Source organism: Pongo abelii, chromosome 15 (assembly GCF_028885655.2).
Source record: "Pongo abelii isolate AG06213 chromosome 15, NHGRI_mPonAbe1-v2.0_pri, whole genome shotgun sequence".
Classification (NCBI taxonomy): Eukaryota; Metazoa; Chordata; class Mammalia; order Primates; family Hominidae; genus Pongo; species Pongo abelii.
In genome coordinates, this window is record NC_072000.2 from 98,874,950 (window position 1) to 98,896,094 (window position 21,145).

Sequence of the window (21,145 nt, forward strand, 5' to 3'; positions counted from 1 at the left end):
CTGGGGAGGGCGCAGAGACCCCCCCACTCACTCTTCAATCGAACTTGCTGACAGGTTTAAACCGCAGGATCTGCCTTTGACAACAAGATAGGGAGGGGACAGGGGAGGGAGGGTGCCAGGATGTTCTTTTTGTGCCTGAAATGGACAAAGCTGGCGGCTACTAGCAGACTTCGTCCTTCTAATGCTGCCCGAGGGGCTGGACTGGCCCCGTCCCTGTTTCCCCATCCACCTGGATTCCTGGCTGAGCCCAGAGCTCCCACGTGGACACTCCGGGGCGGATAATTGGCCAAGGACTCACAGGGTTGGGACCAACTTTGTTAAAGCACTGAACTAGCTTCCTTGGAGCCCCAAAGGGAGGGGCGGGACCTTCACTTCAGAAATAAGAAGACAGACTCAGAGAGGGTTTGCGGCTTTCCCAAAGATACCTCATGCTAGGATTTGAACCCCAGTCTCTCACTCCAGACCCCAGGTACTTGCTGTGGCCCATACCTTCCCCAAATTATCCACCAACAGCCAGTCAACCTGGGGCAGGGTTGGGGGGGAGAAACATTTGTTTATTAAATCACAGAGTCCCTCTGCCCGCTGGAGGGGAGAGGAGAATGCTACCAAGTGGTTGGGGGTGGGGCATTGCATCCCAGCATTTGAATGGGCAGGGAGGAAATGGGGTACAGGACTTCTAGAACTTGCAGTTTTGCTCATTCGGGCAGTCTAGGGAGATGGTGACGGGGAGAGACTAAACTGAAATGTGCCTGTGACTTCCATCTCAGGAAGATGGAACATGTTCAACCCCAAGCCATGTTCGGGGTCTGCGGCAAGCAGGAATTCTCCTTTATTTTCCAATAGGGTTAACAATCTTTCCCAGGAAGAGCACGGAAGGTATTTTCTCGCTGTAAATCAGCAGCAGATAGGGTTTGTCTATCTTGACGATGAGTGGTGTCTCCATGGGCAGAGTCTGTGCTCCGGTGCCAGCGGCTCCCTCTGTACCCCTCTCATCCATCTTCAGCTCAGCCTTGTGCACAGCCTACGGAAGCCAAGGGCAAAGTCAGGGCCTGCCAAGCTGCTCGGCGACCATAGTGGGCCGGAGGCCCAGAGAGGATCAGAGAGGGAGACAACTTGGCCCAAGCCGTCCAGCACAGAAGCAACTTGGTTTACTCCAGGGATCCTGGCTCTTTTGCCATTAATGCTGGAGAATATTTGACAAGCAGATGCTGCGTGAAGGAAAAGATGGTGCAGGGGGAGCATCAGTTACGAGAGTTGGTTGGGGAGAGAGATGGAGTGGGGTTTGCTTCTCTTTCTCATGGGTTGCAGGGAAGCATCAACCATAGCCGTGGCAGAAAAGGTCTACTGGGCTGCAGCTGGGTGAAAGTGAGGTGGTGGTATCCCCACTCTGAAGCCTCCAGCACCTCCTTTCATCCACCTGGTGGATGGTTAAGAGGGAGAAGGATTCTGGATTAGCTCTTTGAGATGACTTGCATCCCAAATCCACTCCAAAGGCATCAACGTCTGTAAACAGGTGATCGGTACTGGGAAACTATTGGGCATGTGTGAAATCCTGGCACATTTCTTTCTAGCCTACAAAATTCTGACAATTTTACTTGCAGAAAACAGGATAGTATCCTGTGTTAGAATCACAGCTATCAGCAAACGTAACTACAGAAAGAAATGAGCCGTTAAACTCAACAAGACCTTCAGAGCTGGTGTTGAATGTTTGTGGGAAGTCTGTGGCAGGAAAGCTCAAAAGTGAGAAAATTCTAGTAACTGTGTTTCTTATGTCAACATGAAAAATACAGTGGAATCTGTGCCATCTGATTCAGAGCAGCGGGCTCAGCTTGGCAAGCTGGATCCTTCCCAGACTGGTTTGAACTTCCCATTTTATCTCCACTAAGCACCCAATCCCCACCACCCACTACTCCATGATATCCAAAAACCCCCAGCCTTGGCCACACTGCTGCACCCATCCCCGCACCCATCTCTGCTTGTTGAAATCTTTCCCCTCCTTCAATGCCTTTTTAACCCCAAAGTAGGGTTGCCATGTGAAATACAGGACATCCACTGAAATTTGAATTCAAGATAAACAATGAATATGTTTTAGTGTAAGTGTGTCCCGTGAAATATTCGGAACATACTGTCACTAAAAAAATTATTCATCATTTATCTAAAATTCAAATTTAATTGGGCATCCTTATTGAAATCTGCTAAATCCGGTGACTCTACCTATACGGTGCTCTCTTCTTGCCCCAGACAGTCAGGTGCTCACCTTTGCCAGAGGCCACAGGCCCCTTTGCTTGGTCATCTCTTCCTATGCAGCACATGCTTACGCCAACTCATATGAAACGTGTGGCCTTGGGCGTGGTGGCTCACGCCTGTAATCCCAGCACTTTGGGAGGCCAAGGTGGGTGGATGACCTGAGGTCAGGAGTTTGAGACCAGCCTGGGCAACATGGTGAAACCCTGTCTCTACTAAAAATACAAAAAAATTAGCCAGGCATGGTGGCGGGCGCCTGTAATCCCAGCTACTCGGGAGGCTGAGGCAGGAGAATTGCTTGAACCTGGGAGGTGGAGGTTACAGTGAGCCTAGAGGCGCCACTGTACTCCAGCCTGGGCGACAGTGCAAGACTCCTTCAAAAAAAAAATAAAAGAAAGAAAGAAAGGAAGGAAGAGAGAGAGAGAGAAAGAAAGAAAGAAAGAAAAAGAAATAAAGAAAGAAAGAAAGAAAGGAGAGAGAGAAAGAAAGGAGAGAGAAAGAAAGAAAGAAAGAAAGAAAGAAAGAAAGAAAGAAAGAAAGAAAGAAAGAAAGAAGGATGTGGCCTTTGGGAGAGGGTCTGGGTTAGACCTAGACCAGTTCTAGGCCTGATAACTGTTCCAGGCCTTGATCAACATTTGCTACATTGAATTGATTTCCAAAATAGCAGCAGTTTTAAAGACTGGAAGCATGAGGCTGGGGGAGGTTATGTGGTTTGCCCAGGATCACGGGGTTGGTAAGCGGCACAGCTGCATTCATTGCCGCCCTGACTAGTGGGTGGAGTCCTGGCTCTGACAGCCATTGTGACCCTGGCTCTGGCCCGGGGCTGGGGGAAGGCCCCTGTGTTGCAGGGAGTGGAGTCCAGGCTAGGCAGGCTTACCTCACCCACTTTCAGGCTGCGATAAGGGGCGATCTTGGTGAGATCACCATGTTCCTCAAAGATTTTGGAGACACCTATGTAGGAGAGAGTCTTCTTCAGGTTGAAGGTGCCCGTCATGTGGAGTCTGGGCACAGACACATCTACGACCCTGGGGAATTGACATGACAACGGTGAGTGGTCAAGTCCTGTTGTGTTGCAGGGCAAGCCTCAGGATACATGACGAATGAAACATGTGTCCTCCCAGCCCCAGAGGTCTCCAATCTCTCTCCATCCACAGAATGAGGAGAGGCTCCTTAACCCTGGGACCTTGGTTTCAAAACACCATAAGCTCTCTGAACCGTGTCCCCGCCTCCCAGCACACCTGCCCCAGAGCCCTCTACAGGGAGTGTTCTCAAGTCTCAAGTTCCCCCGTCTCAGAGCCCCTTCAGCCACAGTCACTGATGATGTCCCCACTGTAGTCGCTGCCATGCCTGAGCCCTGAGCCCATCCTGACCCCGGAAGACCTGACACTGGAGGGAACAAGGCTCCCAGAATCTGGAGCTAGACAGAACTGAGTTCAAATCCACTCTGCCTCTCATGAGCTCCGTGACCTTCCCTCTCTAAGTCACTTGTGTGAGAAGGAAGATGATCATCGTCGCTCCTGCGGGACACTAGGGGTGCTAAGGCAAATGCAGACAAGGCGCTCAGCAGACAGTTGGTGCTTAGCAGGTGTCCATCCTCCTGCCCTCCAACTAGCAGCTTCACATCCTCTGTGGCTGAACCGCGATCAGCCTCCTGCCCGGAGCCTGGGGCCCAGGGGCTCCTGAGGTACCTGCAGACCCTGGATTCCTGTTCACCTGGCCTTGCACCCTATTTTCCCACCTACCCAAGGACCTCATTCCTGCCTATGTGTCCTCTCTCTCCTGCATCATCCTTAAACAGTGCCCCTTTGATCCTCCTCTGGAGGAGGCCTCATGCTAGAGTGACCCTATCCTCAAAAACTAACGCCAAGAGATCTCTCTTGGCCCTGAATAGCCTCTCCAGCTTCCAGCTCATTTCTTTCCTTCCTTTTATAGCAGCTATCTCCACTCTCTCCCATGATTGCCTCAGTCCACTCCAGTCAGCTCTTTGACCTCAACTTTTTATGGAAGCAACTCTTTCCAGAGTCACCGTTGACAACCAGCCCCAAGTCCCAGAGTCAGCTCTCAGTGAGCCGCACCTGACGGTAATCCCTTTCCCCAAGGTGAAGCATTCCAAGTCCACCCCTTGAGGCTTCTCCTCCTTCCCCACCACTCCTGCCCCTGTCTGGCTCCACCCCACCCATGTCTACCAGCTATACTGCTGCTTCGAGGCTCAGACCTTGGTCCCCTTCTCTTTTCCACCTTCACTCCCTCCCCATGCATGTCATTCAGTCTCACAGCTTTGAATATCATCAACAGGCCCAACGACTCCCAAATTTACCTTTCCACTCATTCATTCACTCAACAAACATTTATTAAATCCCTACTGTATACTAGGTGCTGTTCTAGGTGCTGGAGATGCATCTATGCACAGAACAGGCAAAGATCTCTGCTCCTGACTGTGTGTTCTAGCAGGGGAGACAGGTGATAGAATCAACACAACAAAAAGTACCACCTAAACCTACATACATGTACTAGCGGTATGCAGAAGGCAGTAAGTGCTATGGAAAAAAAATAAATAGATCAACTTGCAGGAATTGAGGATTGGTCCAAAGTTTGAGCAAACCTTGAGGCAGGCAAGAGAGTTAGACAAATTGGGCTTTTTTTTTTTTCCTGAATAAAATGGGGAGTCACTGTAGGGTTTTGAACAGAGGAGTGACATAGTCTTGCTTAGGATTTAAAAGGATCATTCTGTTGCCTCTGTTAAGAACATACTCTTGGTGGTGGTGTTGTGTACAGTGGGGATGGGCAAAAATTGATGCTGGGAGACCATTTGGAAGCTAGTGTGGTCGTCAGATGTTGGGAGCCCCAGAGACGGCAGAAAGATACCAAATTCCAGATGTGGTTTGCTGTAGGCTAAAGCAGTTTCCTGACAGACCGAATGAGGCATTTCAGAGTGGTCAGTGTGACTCCAAGGTTTTTGGCTTGAGCAACTAAAAAGATGGAGTCACCATTGACTGAGATGGGCGGGCTTGGGGAGGTTCCTTGGGACAGATCAGGACGCCATTCTGGATGTGTTGACACTAAGCTCCAATTACACATCCAGGGGAGACTCCGGGTAAACAGAAAGATCCATGACTCTGGAATTTGGGGGAGAACAGGGGCTGGGGATGGAAGCATGGCAGTCGTGGTAATAGAGATGGTGTTTAAAGCTCTGAGCCTGTGCGCTCACTCAGGGGTAAGTATAGACAGAAAAGAAGGCTGAGAACTGAGCCCTGAGACACTCACCTCTGAGACCTGGAGGAGGAGAGGGGTCTCCAGCAAAGAAGATTGAGGAGGGAAGAGGTGGGAGGTGCTGTGAGAGCGGAGAGCTGGAAGCCAAATGAAGAGCGCCTTAAGGAGTTGGGGACACCAACCAGCCGAAGAGCGAGGCCTGAGACTGACTGCACTCTGCAACACAGACACCCTTGGGACCCTGGGAAGGGAGGTCTCTGTGAGAAGTGGGTGCAGAAGCTGGACTGGAGTGGATTTAGGAGAGGATGAGAGGAACTAGGGGCTGTGAACAGAGGCAACTGCTCCATGGTATTCACCTGCAAATGGGGAGTGGCGAAATGGAGGAATAACTGGGGGAAAGCAGAGGTCAAGAGAAGCTGTTATGTTGGGAAAAATAATAGCATTGAGATTTCCTGCAGGCCAGCACAAGCCATACAGGCCTGCCTGCACAGAAGGCAGACACCTGCTTTGTCTTCCTGCATAGTAGCCACTTCCATGAGCTGTAAGTTTTCCCTGGTCCCCTGCGAGGTTTCATGATGGGAAAGATAAGGGCATCTTTGTATCGATGGAAATGATTCAGAAGAGAGAAAAACACATGCCGACGTAGGAAAGCAAGGACAGGATTTCTAGGGTGATGTTCCTGAGTAGCGAGGGGCCGTAGGTCCAGTGCGTAAATGAGGAGATTGGCTTTAGTTTGTGCCAACGTGGGAAGGCACTAAATGCAGCTGTGCTGACAGGTGAGTGCATATACCAATATGTACGGAAATGTGGGGGAGGGCACCCAGGCTGGGAGTGGACCCTCGACACTTCTGAACAGGACAATGGCTATTTCAAAGCCACCAGCAGTTTTCTGCTCCTAAAGGTGGACCCTGGGAAACAGAGCTTTTCCTCTGGGGAAATCAGAGCAGCACCTGGCCTCAAATTATGCAAATCCAAAGCAGGTGTCTGCCTCCTGCACAGAGGCCGGTGGAAGTCATCCGAAGCCTAAATTCTGACATGTTCTACCCACATGTAAGTTGGTGTGTGTCTGTTGACTTGGTTACTTCTTTTAGGGAAAAGGTGATTTTTCTGCTCAGTGTCTTCTAGGCCCTCCAGTCTGGAGAGGACTGCAGAAAGAATGCATAGGTATAGCCCGTCCACCTCTGCTCTCCCATAGCGGGCCACTGAGCTGTCTGGACTAGGCTTCCCACCTGTAGATCAAAGCAACTTGACCACTTATCTTCCAGAAATAATGAGCTCAGAAGGTAGGAATATTTGCCTACCATGTTCTAACCAAACGTAATTCCCTGAGGACCGTGGGCAAGCCCCCTGTCCTGCAAGAGGATTTGGAGTTTCTTCTCAGGAAGGTGGACAATACCCTGTCTGTCATTCCAAGGCCAGAAGTGACTGGGTAGGCAAGACATCCCTGGGGTGAGAGGAAACTTCCTCTCCATGGCCTTCCTGGTGGGGAGGCCTGGCCTCAAGTCAAGGAGATGCGGAGAGCAGTCCCAGAGGGATGGGGGAGGCAGACCAGGCACTAGATAAATGGAAGGAGGTACCCTGGAGGAGATGCTGAGAGCAGCCTACACTTGGACTCCACAAGACGCCACTGAGAGCAGCCTACACTCTACACTTCGACTTCACAAGACGCCACTTCTATGCGCTGTAAGTTATCCTGGGTCCCTGTGAGGAGCTTTGGTTCTGTTATTCCCAAACCTCCAGGAAGTCTGGAACTAGCCTACAGAAAATCTTAAAGGTCTATTTCACTCTTGTGTAATGGTGCAAAAGGAGATGAAGCCTGAAGCCAGAGAGATGGTGGCAGTGCCCAGGGAACATCTCTGTGTGGTTGGTGGTGGCCTGATGGTGGTCACAATACCAGGGGCTGCAGAGGGCCCCAGTGAGGGGAATGTGAAGCCCCCAGTGTAGCACTTGAGCTGTAGCCCCATGGAGAAATTGTCAGACATGGCTTGGAGATAGGGGTGGAGTGCACTCAGGATGGTGAGTTCCAGCAAATCAACTGCAGGGTCTCAAGCCACTGTAATTTGAGTCCTACAGGAAATGTCATATTCTGGAGTCCATGTCTCACAAAGCCAGGACTTCTGGATGAAGTGGGGTGGAAGACCTGGCATCCCTCCCATTTCTCACCTTCTCTTCACCTTCTACACCCCCCAATTCCTTAGGGAGATCTCCCAAGACATCTCTTTGAACTCTAAAAATCTGTAGAGTGCAGGCTGAAACATGTCAGTGCCTTTGGGGATGTCCCCATGTTGAGACAACATGGGGGAACCCGTGGGTGGTAACTGAACTGAACTGATGTGACTCCTTTCACACGGAACGTGGCTTGGAGGCATTGCAGAATGCATCTCTGATATCTAGAGTGAGCTGCAGGCTTGAGAAAGGAAAATTATTGTTCTGAATGCTTTCAATAAAGTCACATATATTGAAGGGGGGAGCTAAGTGGCAGGGCATTCCAAGAGCACTGCCATCCCTCGAGATCTGCACAGCCTCACCCGCCCTCCCCACTGGGAACATCTTCTGCAGTGGAAGAGCAGCCAACCTAGGGCTTCAACCTGAGGGTAAGAGGGTCAGATTTGCAGGACACCTGTCATTCAATAAACCAGAAGTTCCAAAGTTCTGCTGAGAATCTTGGAGCTCTGCCTCTTTAGCCAATGGGAAGGAGAGAGGAACTTCATTTGGGTGTGTTTTCTGTGGGGCAATGCTATGCTAAGGCACATTTAATTCTCTCAAGAGTACTGTGGTGTTGGCAATATTATGGCCACACACCATAGATGAGAAAACCAGGTCTCAGCTAAAGGTTGTAACCTGGACCCCTCCTTTTGTTTCAGTGGCCAGACCCTGCCAACCCTTGCAGCTCCCTGGCTCCCAGTGGGAAGGGCAGGTGAGGCTACGCAGATCTCAAGGGATGGCAACGCTCTTGGGATGCTCTGCTACTAGGCTCCCCCATCCCAGTACCGTGACTTAATTGGAAGCATTCGGAATCAGAATTTCCCTTTCTTGAGTCTGCAGCTCACTCTAGATATAAGAGATGCATTCTGGAATGCCTCCAAGACAGTGTTCTGCATGAAAAGAGTTGCATCAGTTCAGTTACCACCCATGGGTTACTAAGCTCAGTCCTAGCATCATCTGTACCTCTCTTGGTACCGTCCTTGCTGCCTGACAGGACATTAGTTGTGGCAGAGGTTCTTAGTAAATACCTTTATGGAGATGCATGGGGAATGATGACAGGGACAAGGTGGAAGAGGGAAAGAGAACAGAGAAGAGGACATCTGACACCTGTCCAAGTGGAAGCTGCCCACTCTGCTACATCTCCTTCACTGCTCTGGCTACTAGAGGCCACTAGCCCAGCCACTTTCAAGGCACTATGTATGTCCATGCTGAGACTAAGTCCCCAAGACTTAAACCCAACACCAACTCTTACCTCTTCCCCCAAAATCTATCAGTAAGCAAGTGCCTGGGAGGAATTCTGTAGGCTTAGCATTAATCTAATATCAGTTTATGTTTTAAAAGAAAAATATTTACTCTCTTTGGTTCTTCAACTCTTATTTGTATAACTTACTTTGGATACTTCATGGGTTTTGTTGTGACACCACAGTTGACAACATCATTCTACTCACAACTCACAGCTCTCTTTTACAGCCCATGTTTGTCCTTGCAGTTTCCTTTGCTCCTCCCCCTTTCATACAGACTGCCACTCAGCCTTGAAGACTTGGCTCAAATGCTATCTCCTCTGTGAAGTCCTCCCTGACCACCGCCCTCCAGTAAGACTCCATCTACTGTGCTCTCACAGTCTTGATGAATCTCCCTCAAAGAGCCAAGCACTTCACTCTATTCCTATGATTTGTTCCCCAGTCTAATTCTCACCATGATATAAGTTTATTATAGAGCCCAGAAGAGGACTTGGCCATAAGGTAAGAGCTCAGACAGAAGAAATAAGAGAGAAGACAGGAGAAGGAAAAAGCTGCGAGGGCTAGGCACCCACTTTACCTGCGTGACAGTAATGTTTTCCATCTGGAGAAAGTGTCCACCTGCCATCCCTTCTCCAAGTGCTTCAGCTTGCCCTCATCAGGAACGATGAAGATGGCTGTGATATTTTTCTGGTAAGGTATTTCTAGGATGGTGCAAGAGAGCTTATCGTCATAGCCAACTTGGTACATGCCACTACGGAACATCATGGGCACCTTGACTGAACTGTTTTTCTCCAGAAAGAAATCTTCCTCTTTAGTTACATTTGGATCAAACTCATGTTTCCACCTGGCTTAGATTGAAGAAAGACAAACAGACATGTTATCCCAAGGGAAAAAGGTGACTAAATCCAACTAACCAGTAGTCTCTGTCCACACAGATTCAGGGTGAAAGGGGGTAGTCCAGGATATCAGGGAAGTCCTTGCCCTCATGCCACGTCCTGGAGATTTCTGATGAGATGGGCTCAGGTGCAATTATTAGTTCCCAAAGAAGCCAGGACTAGACTGCCAAATTAAGAGGGGAAAAGCAGACTACCATAAGCTCAGGTTCCCCTAAGCCTGACAAAGCCCACTGATTATGTCTTAACAGAGGGGACTGCATTACAATTAATGAGGGTTAATTGAGTCTGATATGAGTAGAAACGCTTGATTCTAATCTGAGTTAGTCCTGAAGGAGCTGCTCTCATGTGGTACTAAGAAAACTGGTGAAACAGGCTGCCACTGGGAGCTTGCCAAAGAGCAGTGAACACTGAAGCCTGGGTGCCTGGACTCTGAAGATACCTTGACCTATTTGGCATAAACTCAGACCTGGGTCTTTCAAACTTGCTGCCTCAGAGTCCTCATTATAGGGCCAACTCCCTGAGTTCAAATCTTGGCCTCATTGTTCTATCTACCTGTCCAAAAGGTTATCAAGGGTTAACCTTGGGTAAGTGTCTCAATCTCCCTGGACTTCAGTGTTCTTATTTGTAGAATGAGGATATTGACCGCTACCTCATAGCGATGCCTTGACATGTAGTGGGATAAGGCAGCACAGCTCAGTGCCTGTGTATAGTGAGTGTTGAGTAGGTGCTAGTCATCATCAGCATCATTATTTTCACTGTTATTCCTATTATTATCTAAGGGACATAGGGATTTCAGGAAATTCCAGATTCCCCTCTTTCCTTCTCTGGTTTGGGCAGATAGAGGTTTTAGACTGCCATTGGTCACCTTTTTTCTTCTTTAGCCATCAATCTGCCTGCGGATTTTGAGAACCCTCAATTTTTTATATTTAGTACCATGTTCCTGACACTCAAGCAGTGATTTTGTCTGGACTGATGGCTGTTGGCCTCTGATTCTCACCTATTTTGGCCAACCTGTCTGTGTACACGTGTTCTGTGTGGTGTTGGGGGATCAAGCTGAAATTTGGAAACATTCTTCCATCTTTTTTTTCTGTCTCTCTCCATCAGATCTGGGAAATATATAAAGTCTGATAAGGAGAATTTATACAATATATATATAAGGAGACCCACCAAGTGATCACCATCACCATAACCAATACAATCACCATCTCAGGTGTCTGCTTAGAGTGCTGGAAAGCACACAGTGCTAGGGCCAGGAGAAATGTGTTCCAGTCCTGACTGTCAATGATGGGCTTTGTAACTTGGAGTAAGTCAATTAATCTCTCTCTGAATTTTTTTTCTCATCTAAGAGATGGGAACAAAATGTCATTCCAACTTCTATAACCAATGTTGTGTTAGGATAATCACCAATAATGAAAATGATAGACTTCATAAAGCTCATTTCCCATACATTTTTCACTTTAAATCTCAATAATTGTATGAGTTATGTATCATGGTACCCATTTTACAGATAGGAAAAGTGAGGTTCTGAGAGATAAATCACATATGAATTCAAGGTCACAGAGCAAACAAGTGGCCAACCCAGGTTTTTAACCCAAGTCTAGTGGTCATTGTGTTCTTTCCACACCAACATGCCAAAAGCCTTACCTCGAAAGAAAATATAATTTGCAAGAAGCATCACAGTGCCAGGGTCTATAGTTTCGATCAGGTTGTTAATTTTCCCATGGGTTTTTTTACTGATAAAGTCATTGATCTGCTTCTGAGCCATTTCCAAATTCTTAAAGTTGGTAAGGATGGTTTCGGCACTGTAAAAGTTCTTGGCATCTTCCAAAAACTTATGCTGTGGCTGCAGCCTCTGTTCAATGAACAGCGTGTTCCCAATGCTCAGTTTGAGGTCCTGGGTCTTCTGGGTCAGCTCGTGGATGATGTATTGGAAGCCCTCATGAAGATCTTTTTCTGGCATCTTTCTGAAGTTGAACCCCTGCTTGATCTCATCTAGGGTGCTGTCCTGGGCACCCAGGCACAGCATGGAGAAAGCTGTAGAGATGCTCAAGGGGGATAGGAAGATGTTCCTGCCAGGGTTGTTAAAGGCCAGCTTCTTGAGCAGCTTAAAGCCAAAGTCCATGTTCTGCCTTGCAAGCTCCTTAGCTGCCATCCTTTGCTTCCACCCTTGGGCCTGGCTCAAAACTTTATAATTCCGTGGTGAGAAGCTTGGCTTTAGAAGACCTTTCACGGTGAGGAGGACAGCCAGAAAAATGGCCAGGCCTAGTGTGGGGTTCATTTTCCTTGAAGAATATCCTGTTGAGTAGTAGACCTGAGGTTAGCAGAAAAAAAGAACATGATAACCCCATTGCCTACATGTTACCCAGAGGAAGACAAGATGAAAGAAGAAATACAGTGACTAGTATGTGTTGTACATAGCAGTTTATGAGTGCTTTGACCCCTTTATAGCATTTAAACTTTATAATCACCCTGGGGACTAGAAATGACTTTCTACATTTTGTAAATAGGAGGACTGAATGTAGAAGACATCTCTTGTTTTTGTACCCTCTTTATGGAAACAGAGTCTCAATTCCTTTGAGAAACAGCTCTCCTTCCCTCCATTGGACCACAGTGAGGATACCCCATAGTGTAAGCATGTGGCCCAGACCTACCATCATAATACTTCATTCCTTTGCCACACTGGCTGGTTAAAGATGAGAGTGTGGACCAAAATCAGACCACTCAGTGTCTTTCTAAGGGAATGCAAAACCCCCTAAACTTTGGGGCAGCTAGCTTTGTGAAGTAGCCCTGAAGCTGAATGTGGCCATGGTTTCCACATGTAGAAGGAGAGGAGAGCGATACAGGGAGGTTGAAAGACAGAAATGGACTGACACATCCGATGACATCTTCGGAGACCCTGGACTAAGCTTTAACTCAGTTTGCTACCCACTTCCATGTTTCGAAGTTATAAAAGCCAATAAATTTCCCTTTTAGAGTTGGCTGGTTTGAGGTGAATTTTTCCCCTTCAGCCAAAAGAATTATGACTAATTTGCAGAGATCAAGCCCTTTGTTTAAGCTCGTATGTTCTCTAGGTGGTGGATACTCATTCCGGGAGGACTTAGGTCTCCAGGAAACCTTCTTCCTTCCACCCTTCCCAGGGAGGGAAGAGGATGGCACCATGGGAGAGGAACAGCCGGGTCTGCCTGGCTCTGGACTGCTGCTCCTTTCACCCTCTTCTCTGCTTTGACATCTTCCAACAGCACTGTGAGCTTCTGGGAGACAAGACTGTTTTCCCTTAATCTCCAGCCCTAATGCTGCAGAGAGATGCCAAAAGCGTGTTGGCCTAAAAAGCTTATTGATTTCTCTGGTTGGACATACTACTGTCAGTGATGGTTACACCCATTTATATGTAAAACGAAGGCAGATTTCTTTGCTTGGTCATCTGTTATATCATTTAGTCTGCTTTCTTCCTGTAATTTATATCTTACATGCCTGTAATCCATGGGTAATAGCCAGCCTGTCCACAGTAAAAGTTATTCACGGTTGTCTTAGATTGGGTTCCCTAGAAGCAGAACCTGAGATGGGGATTTAGGTACATGTTATGAATTGAGGCAGTTGTCTTCCCTGTAGGGAAGTGAGGGAAGTGGGATGGAAAAGGGAAGGAGCCAAGGTGACATCTAGCCTTGGCCTGATCCACAGCAGGAGGGCTCTCCAGGCTGGCCTTTTGGATAGAATCAGTCAGTTGGTGGCTGTGATCTGTCCTCTGGATGCAGGTCATGGTGCATAACTGGGTCAGTTAGGTCTTATCAGCCAAGGACAATTTTCTGGAGAGGGGAAGGCAGCTGTGAGCTGTCAGCAGCCAACCCTCACAGCAGCACCAGCAAAAGGGAACTGGGTCAGCCACCAACAGGGTCTGCACAGCTAAATTCCCTTGCCTGGCTCTTTCTGGTTGACTGAATAAGCAGATGAATGAACACCAGGCAGGGCCTGTACCTAGGAGTGTCCCCAGTTCCCAGGTTCTTCATGTCCAAATCCTTCTACACCAAGCACTGTGGATAGAGCCTTGATCACAGCAGAGGTCTTCAAGGAGTTTGTACTATAGTATTGGAAAATTCTAGTGAATACTGCTCATTGCTCCCTCAGCATCCATTCTCCCAGCTTCCCAATAGATCCTCCTCTTCCTTCTTCTCCTCTTCCCCCTCCTCCCCTTCTTCTCCTCTTATCCTCTTCTCCTCATCTTCTCTTTCTTTTTCTTCTTTTCAATAATATACTCTTCTCTCAGGCAGCCCATGTGCCTCAGGGACACAAGCCCCTCCCAGCTCCAAGGGAGGGCCTGATTGGTGCAGGGGCATCTCAACTCTCCTGCTATTGGTTGGTTCAGGAGCCAGACCTAATCCAATCAGTGCAGGTGGGAATTTCTGCCCTGATCCTTGTTTAGGGAGGGGCATGTGGCTTAAGGGGTGCAATGAGGGAGGATTTCAAGACTGTTTGTTGGAATGTTGGGGTGCTGACCTGTCTCTTTCCTGGGATGTCCTGGGCAGGAAGGCATGGCAGGCAGGGACTAACAGCAACTTTGCCCCATGAGGGAAGTGACTCTAAGACAAAGCCATAGCACAGAGGATGCATCCAAGGGCTCTTAAGAGAAACTGGAGCTGGGTCCATGGAAAAAGCTGACCCCAGAGCCCACCCTGCCTCTGGACCCCCAGTGACGTTGAGTTACATGGTCACTTCCTTGAAGCCAAAAACATCCTCACAAATACGGGCAGATACATATTTTTTAAAATGCCAGGACTACTAAGTAGGCAGGAGTTCTGTGCTCTGCTCTCATGACTTCGTAGCTGTGTGACATTCCAGAAAGCACTTTCCCTCTCTGAACCTAGGTGCTCTCTAAGCACCTTCTACCCCCAAAAACCACTCTTTGGTGAAACTTAATAACAGCTGGTGATGAACAAGGGCTCTTTGGGCTGTCTGAAAACAGATTGCAGAAGAGAAATTAGTAAAATTCCCAAGGATGCTTCAGATGAACAAAAGAAAATAGGAAGGATTCCATCTCAGGGTTTAGGGGGCTGCACTGTTTACAAAGGCTGCCTGGATTAAAAATAGAAGCTTCTGCTATTCAGAGTGGGCGCAAGTTCCCAGTGCCTAGGAGTGGAGAAGTTAAGCCATGTCCCTTAAGGAGCTGAGAAAACATTCTCAGCAGCAGTGAAACCAGCAGCCTGGCAGGAGCCTTGGAGGAGGCCGGGCAGGGCAGGGCCGGAGCAGGGAAGGAACCTGCGGAAAGCACCATCCTGGGAACACTTTGTGGCACGCACAGTTTTACAGTGATGTTCAGTCACTGATCCCTAAACATTGTCAAGTTTCAGAAACGAGAACAGATTATGGAATTCCAGGTCTGGATAGTGGTCCTCCCCAACTTGTGTGTTTGTTAGGTGTTTCGAGGCAAGTCTCCTCACGCTTCAGGCTTTCAATATCTTCATCTATTAAATGAGGGGGAGGTGGTGATAATTTGGTTTCTTCCCCCATGAGATGCTGCTGATCAGGTGGCACTGCCACCACCCCCCACCCCCAAGGGACACAGCCCACACCCTGGCCTGGCTGGGTCTCAGCACCTTCCCACCTCAGCATGCCTGTGTCACAGCAGTCTCCACTGGGCCTCCTGCCCTGGCTCCCTGAGTACGAACATCTGGCCTTTCTCCCCCAAACAGCCAACACCAGCCCCATTCCAGGCCTTTCCATCTGTCATCACAGGCTTTAAACTGACCCAAATTTGTCAGTTGGGTTAGATGCCTGAGTAGGCTAATTTTTTAATTCCATCAATTAAAATAGCTGAGCAACTGGTTATTTCCCAATCAATTGATAGGTTGCTCTCCTGTGTTGAGCAATTGTTTGTTGGCTTTTAGTTTGGAATGTGTGTGTGTGTGTGTATCTGTGTGTGTTTGGCTGTCACTCAAAATAAATAAAGAGATAAAACTAAAACAAAACCAAGAAAAAAAAAGAACAAGATAGAAACCGAACCCCATGGAGTATACATGGGACACATGAAGCTATAGTCAGTATTTCAATTCTTTGACCACCCTGCTCCCGTGTTCCCTATTAATTTGGAAAAATAATTTCCTCCTCTTATGACTAGATAAAATAGTGCCTCACTGACCCGGAAGTCATTCATCCTAAAGACAGATCCAAACCAGGTGGGAAGCGTCCACACAGGTAGCACAGGCGGCTTAAGTCTACACGAGAGGGGGTTTCCCTGTGGGAGGGCACTGCTTCCATCTCCCACACCGTCCCAATCAGCCAACTGAAGCAACAGTGAGCTGTGACAGCAGACTCAACAATAATAATATTTCTAATTTACAAAGTGCTTCCCCCATTATCACCACAGTTTGAAGAAACAATACCTAAACAGGGATAACACACACAGGCTATGGAAGGTCTACTCAGTGCACAGTGGTTTGGAACCACAGTTTTCTTTAGAGAGACCTCCCCCTGTCCTCGGGCAGGTCACTCCTCTCCTGATAGTTGACCTCCCTACCTCTCTTCGCTGTGATGAAACTGACTGGCTAGAAAGAGTTGATGTAATATCCTTCCTCAAGCCAATGAGACCAAAAAGTTTAGAATGCTTTGGACAAGTTCCCATGTCTTGAGAACCAACAGAGCGAGCTTCAGGCAACCAGTGTGTTCCCTGCTCATCGGGGAGATGCTTCCTACACTTGGCTGCATGCATCAGACACCGCTTCCTGCCCCAGAAACCCCTTCCTGCCCTAGGAATCCCAGGCCCTCTGAGATGCCACCTTTCCTCAGAAACTTTTCAGAGTGCCCCTTGGAATGTGCAGCACTTGGATAAACCCGGTGCCCTCCTTTGGGCTGAGAAATCTGAGGAATCCTTGCTAAAGATGTGCCTTGACCTCTCAACAGAAGACCCTCACCAGAGCCCTGCGCTTGAAGAGCCACTCTGGGCCTGCTCTGTGGCTCACCTGTTTTAAAGGACTGATATTGCTTTAAGAACAAATTACTCTATATACATTAGAAATTAAATTATTATTTTTAAAAGCACATTTAGAACTAAGTGGTGGTAAGACATATCTTCTCTCCCCTGTTAGAAGTAAGAGAAGCCCCATAAACAAACTCTGATGACCACAGCAATATACTTTCTCCTCCTTCCTGGAAACCAAAGAGTAGAGAACATGTCCCCATTCCACCTGTTAATTTGCCCTGTAGATTTCTGCCTTCATTCTTTAAGAAATATGTTTGAGTCCTCACTCTGTGTCAGGCACTGGGGCACTAGAGCAATGCCCAGGAAATGGTCCATATTGATGCTGCAGACTGACTCTCAGCCCAACAAGCCCCACAGGCTTCTCCAAACCCTCAAGAACCTTCCAGCTGTTTGCCTGACCTGGTCCTCCTCCCCTTCCGTGACTGCATTCTAGGAGGAAGGGTATGTGGGTTGGAAAGGCTGAGAGATCATTGACTTCAGGACTATCTGTGCCATAAAGATGGAAATGAGGCCCAGAGTGGACAATGGAAGAGACTGTGGTTGCAGTGTGCATCAGTGGTGAAGGCAATTCTGCAGAAATGCATTGAACAGGCTGCTTCGCCTCACTTTCTCCATGAACCAGTGAGTTGATGGATCCAGCCTCTGTCCTCAGAGAGAGATAAAGATTCACAAACAGCTCACATACAAGGCTGACTGTGGCCAGCGTCATGCAGCAGGGGTGGACCCAAATTGGAGGCGCCATTTATGTCCCAAGACCTCTCCCATTCCCACATTCGTGAAGCTTCTCTCTCTAGAAAAGCACTGGGCAGTAGACATCCATAACACTCTGCCAAAGATGTTCAACAAATTCCTCAAGAGGGGTTTACCTGGATTTTGGAGATCTTCTAGAATTTTCCTTTCGTACACCCACCTGTGGACAGTGCTATATCCTCCCTCAATCTGAAGCAAGCTTCATGTGGAATAGACAAGAAGCACCGGATCTTTTGGAAGGGGAAGTCTCATACTCACAGTACATTCAGAAGTCCACTGAGCCAGCCAACTGCATCTGCCTTTCTTGCTTTTTTATTTATACTTCCATGGCCTCTTGGAAGAGTAAGGCCAATAAAATGAGCTGGCGTGTGTGGGCAGGTGATGGAGGCTTTGGGAGCAATGGCCACACCACCTCCCTGGGAGTTCTCCCTGTGGAGGCAGCGGCATAATATTGTACCGGCCACACCCACCGGGCTGTGGCTTCCCTAATGAAGTCCACTAGACACCTTTTGCAACGACTCTATTTCCCAGTCGCTCTCTGGGTATGGAAGCCAGAACAGTCTACAAGTAGATGAGCCTGGAGTCCTAATACTGAATATTCAACACAAATATCATCATTGCTGCCCACGGGAACAGGTTGATAACTGGGTTTCCTGGGGTCATTCCCATGTATCCGTCACCATTTTCTTTTGCTATTTTTTCATGTGTTCCAAATTACCTTAGCTCACATGGAGTCCTTCGGGGAAAAAGTTCGAGGACAGACAAATAGACAACTAAATGCATAGGTTCTGTTAGGAATAACAGGAATTAAACATTCACCTCAAAGTTCATGATCATGGGAAATTCCAAATTGTTTTCCTATTGCGTATTTGTTGTGCTAGGGTGATGAGACTATGGTTGGGTTCTCTTGTGCTGGGGTGATGAGACTATGGCTGAGCTCTGTTGTCTCTGCCTCCCCCTTGCTTTTCTATATTTTCCAAATTGTCTTTAAAAAACAGATATTACTTTAGGATTAATTTTTCAAAGGCTTAAAATAAAATAAAATAAAATAAAATTCTTATCTTCAGTTTTATCACTTGGAGAGAGAAGCATTGATGACGTCTGGGAACATTCCAAACCCACTGATCCTGGGATGGAAGAGCAATAAGCTCAACATGCCTATCTTCAATTCTGCTTAATCTAATGAGCTCCAGTGAGCAGAAAAAACATTCACATATTTCTTCCCCATTGAGTGGTGTTTCACAGTAGGTCGTATTTGACCGAAACACCTAGGAGGCCTTGGAAGAGCCATGGGTATTGTTTTTTCTTCCTTTGGGTTGCTGCTTTTAGCAAAGACATGACTCTCATTCCCAGAGCTATTCAGAGCAGGTGACCCAGACAAACCTTCTTGGAAAGAGGAGACACTAGTTTATTCCCAGGCCTGGTTCAGCCACAGACTGTATGCACTCAGGGCCTAGATGAACAAGGACATGGGGATGTGGGTTCCAGAGCTGCCCAGATCAGAAACCTCCCCTGAAGAAGCCCCTGAGCCACCACCTTCTCTTGTCCAGGGAGCAAGGCCTGCCTGCTGGGATGCATGGGTCAGAGACACCATGTGAACAGCGAGACTTCACACTGGCCGGCTCTGGTCACCAAGGGGTTGCAGAGGACACAGAAGGACAGGCTGAGACTAAGGAGTACAGGTGGTCCTATTGTGACTGTAGAGTCTATAGAGGTGGAAGATTAGAGCCAGTGAGGTGGACACTGACCCAGAATCCAGGTCTGTACGTCTGGTTTGGGAGGGAAAACCTGCCCTCTAATGACAGGGTGAGGCCTGTGTGAGTCTGAGGGCCATGCCTCCCTGCCTGCCCCAGACACTCTCTGCTCCAGGGCAAATTCCCATGGGAGACATGCAGGGAGAGGCCAGTGTAGGGATGCCCACTGAGCAACACGGGCAGCACCGGGGATGCTTGAGTTCAGACAGTGCCAGAGGCCAGTAGGCCAAGGGCAGAGGGTAGCCACAGGTGGGCTGCCTGCCAGCCAGGTGCTACACCTTGGTTGGGAGTTGCCCATCCTGCCTGGGGAAAAGAGCCCCGGAGGAGGTGCATGTCTGCGGAGAGCAGTGAAGGAGATAGGCATGGGAGGGAGCAGCCCCCTTCACACGCCCATTAAGGGACCTCAGCCTAGACTTGAGGCTACCCCGACTGCCTGTAGTTAAGATTCAGGTCCCATGGATTTGTGCCTGGTGTTCATCGGGGGCTAGGAGGATGAAGGCGATTGTCCAGCCTGGGAAGATTATTGTTATAAGTTAATGGGCCTAAGGCACTGGCCGGAGGCTGAGGGGTGGCCTGAATATTGTTTACATTATTGCCTTGTGTAGGGTGAGAGGGGAGTTAGGAATTTCTGGTCCTCATCCTCACTCTTTGGATCTCCCAGATGCAAGAAACATGTTAGTGGCCATGCCACACCCTAACTCCAAGAGCTCTGGTCTGATGGGAACACAGAACACAGAGATACAAGTCACACTAGGTAACGGCCAAGGTAGAGGTAACTTTGGGAGGTGAGGAGATGCAGGAGGCGCCTGATCCTAGCTGGGGTGCTCTGGACTGCGTCATAGATGGGGCACTCTTAAGCTGGGTTTTGAAGGATAAGTAGGTGTTCTCTAGGAGAAAACTGAGGGCAAGAGAAGTATATCAAGGATTTTGCATCCTGGAGAAAGTGAGTGAACAATCTAATGCCTCCAGAAATTGTATATGTGACTTTGGGCTTCTGGTTCTTTAACTGCAAAATGGGAATAAACTATTTCTAAAGCAGTTGTTTCCATCCTGGGAGTGCATTAGAATCATCTAGGAGCTTTAAAAATATCTATTTTCAGAACATTCCTCTAGAGATTTTGAGTTAGTTGATGCAGGATAAATCCTGGGTGAGGGTGCTTTTAAGAACTTCTCTCCAGAGGATTTAATGAGTACTCAAGGTTGAGAATCCCACTCCAAAGCAAGTGATTCCCAGGTCTTTTAAAGCATTCAGCCACAAGGTATCAAAGTGGCTATAAAGCCACAGTATTAAGGTATTGGAACAGAGGCAGACAAGTTGACCAATGGAATAGATTAGAGAATCCAACAGAGCCACACAGGAAGTCACCTGATATGTGATAAGGGCATCACTACAGTTCAAAGGAAAGGATGATCCTTTCAATGAATGGTGAAAAAACAACAACAACAAAACACCAGTGAATGTCCATACAGGAAAAAAATAAACAGTGACCATTTTACTCAACATACAAAAATTAATTTGAGAAGTCACAGACCTAAATGCGAAAGGCATTAGATTGGACTATATGAAACTATTGGTCTTTAATATATTTTAACCTCAAAACTCACAAGAATCAAAATGATAAAGCTTCTAGAAGAAAATATATTTATAGTAGACAATCTTCGTGACCATGAGATAGGCAGAAAGTATTAACCATTTTTAAAAAATGATAAATGGAACTTCATTAACATTAAGAGCCTTGTTCCTCTAAAATTACCTAGGACAGTACAAAGGCAAGTCACAGACTGGGAGTGGTACGTGTAATGTCTGTGTCTGATAAAAGGCTCATGCCTGTTTTTAAGCACCTCTACAAATCGACTGAAAAAAGACAACAACTT

The 21,145-nt window shown here is 47.8% G+C and overlaps 1 protein-coding gene across 3 annotated transcripts in view; it reads right to left on the reverse strand.

Annotated features, from left to right (window-relative positions):
• Positions 1–483: 483 nt before the first annotated feature.
• Positions 484–21,145, reverse strand: part of SERPINA12 (serpin family A member 12) — a 31,003-nt gene continuing 10,341 nt past the window's right edge. The window contains exons 1-5 of one of the 3 annotated variants that reach the window (XM_024231860.3): positions 17,677–17,866; positions 11,441–12,107; positions 9,478–9,748; positions 3,122–3,269; positions 484–1,021 (exon numbers count right to left, since the gene is read on the reverse strand). In XM_024231860.3, coding sequence (XP_024087628.3) covers positions 830–1,021; positions 3,122–3,269; positions 9,478–9,748; positions 11,441–12,074 — 1,245 coding nt within the window. In that variant the 5' untranslated portion in view covers positions 12,075–12,107; positions 17,677–17,866 and the 3' untranslated portion in view covers positions 484–829. Of the gene's footprint in view, positions 1,022–3,121; positions 3,270–9,477; positions 9,749–11,440; positions 12,108–17,676; positions 17,867–21,145 lie in introns of those variants that run through there. The other 2 variants (XM_003778365.5, XM_054530970.2) reach the window with 2 other exon arrangements.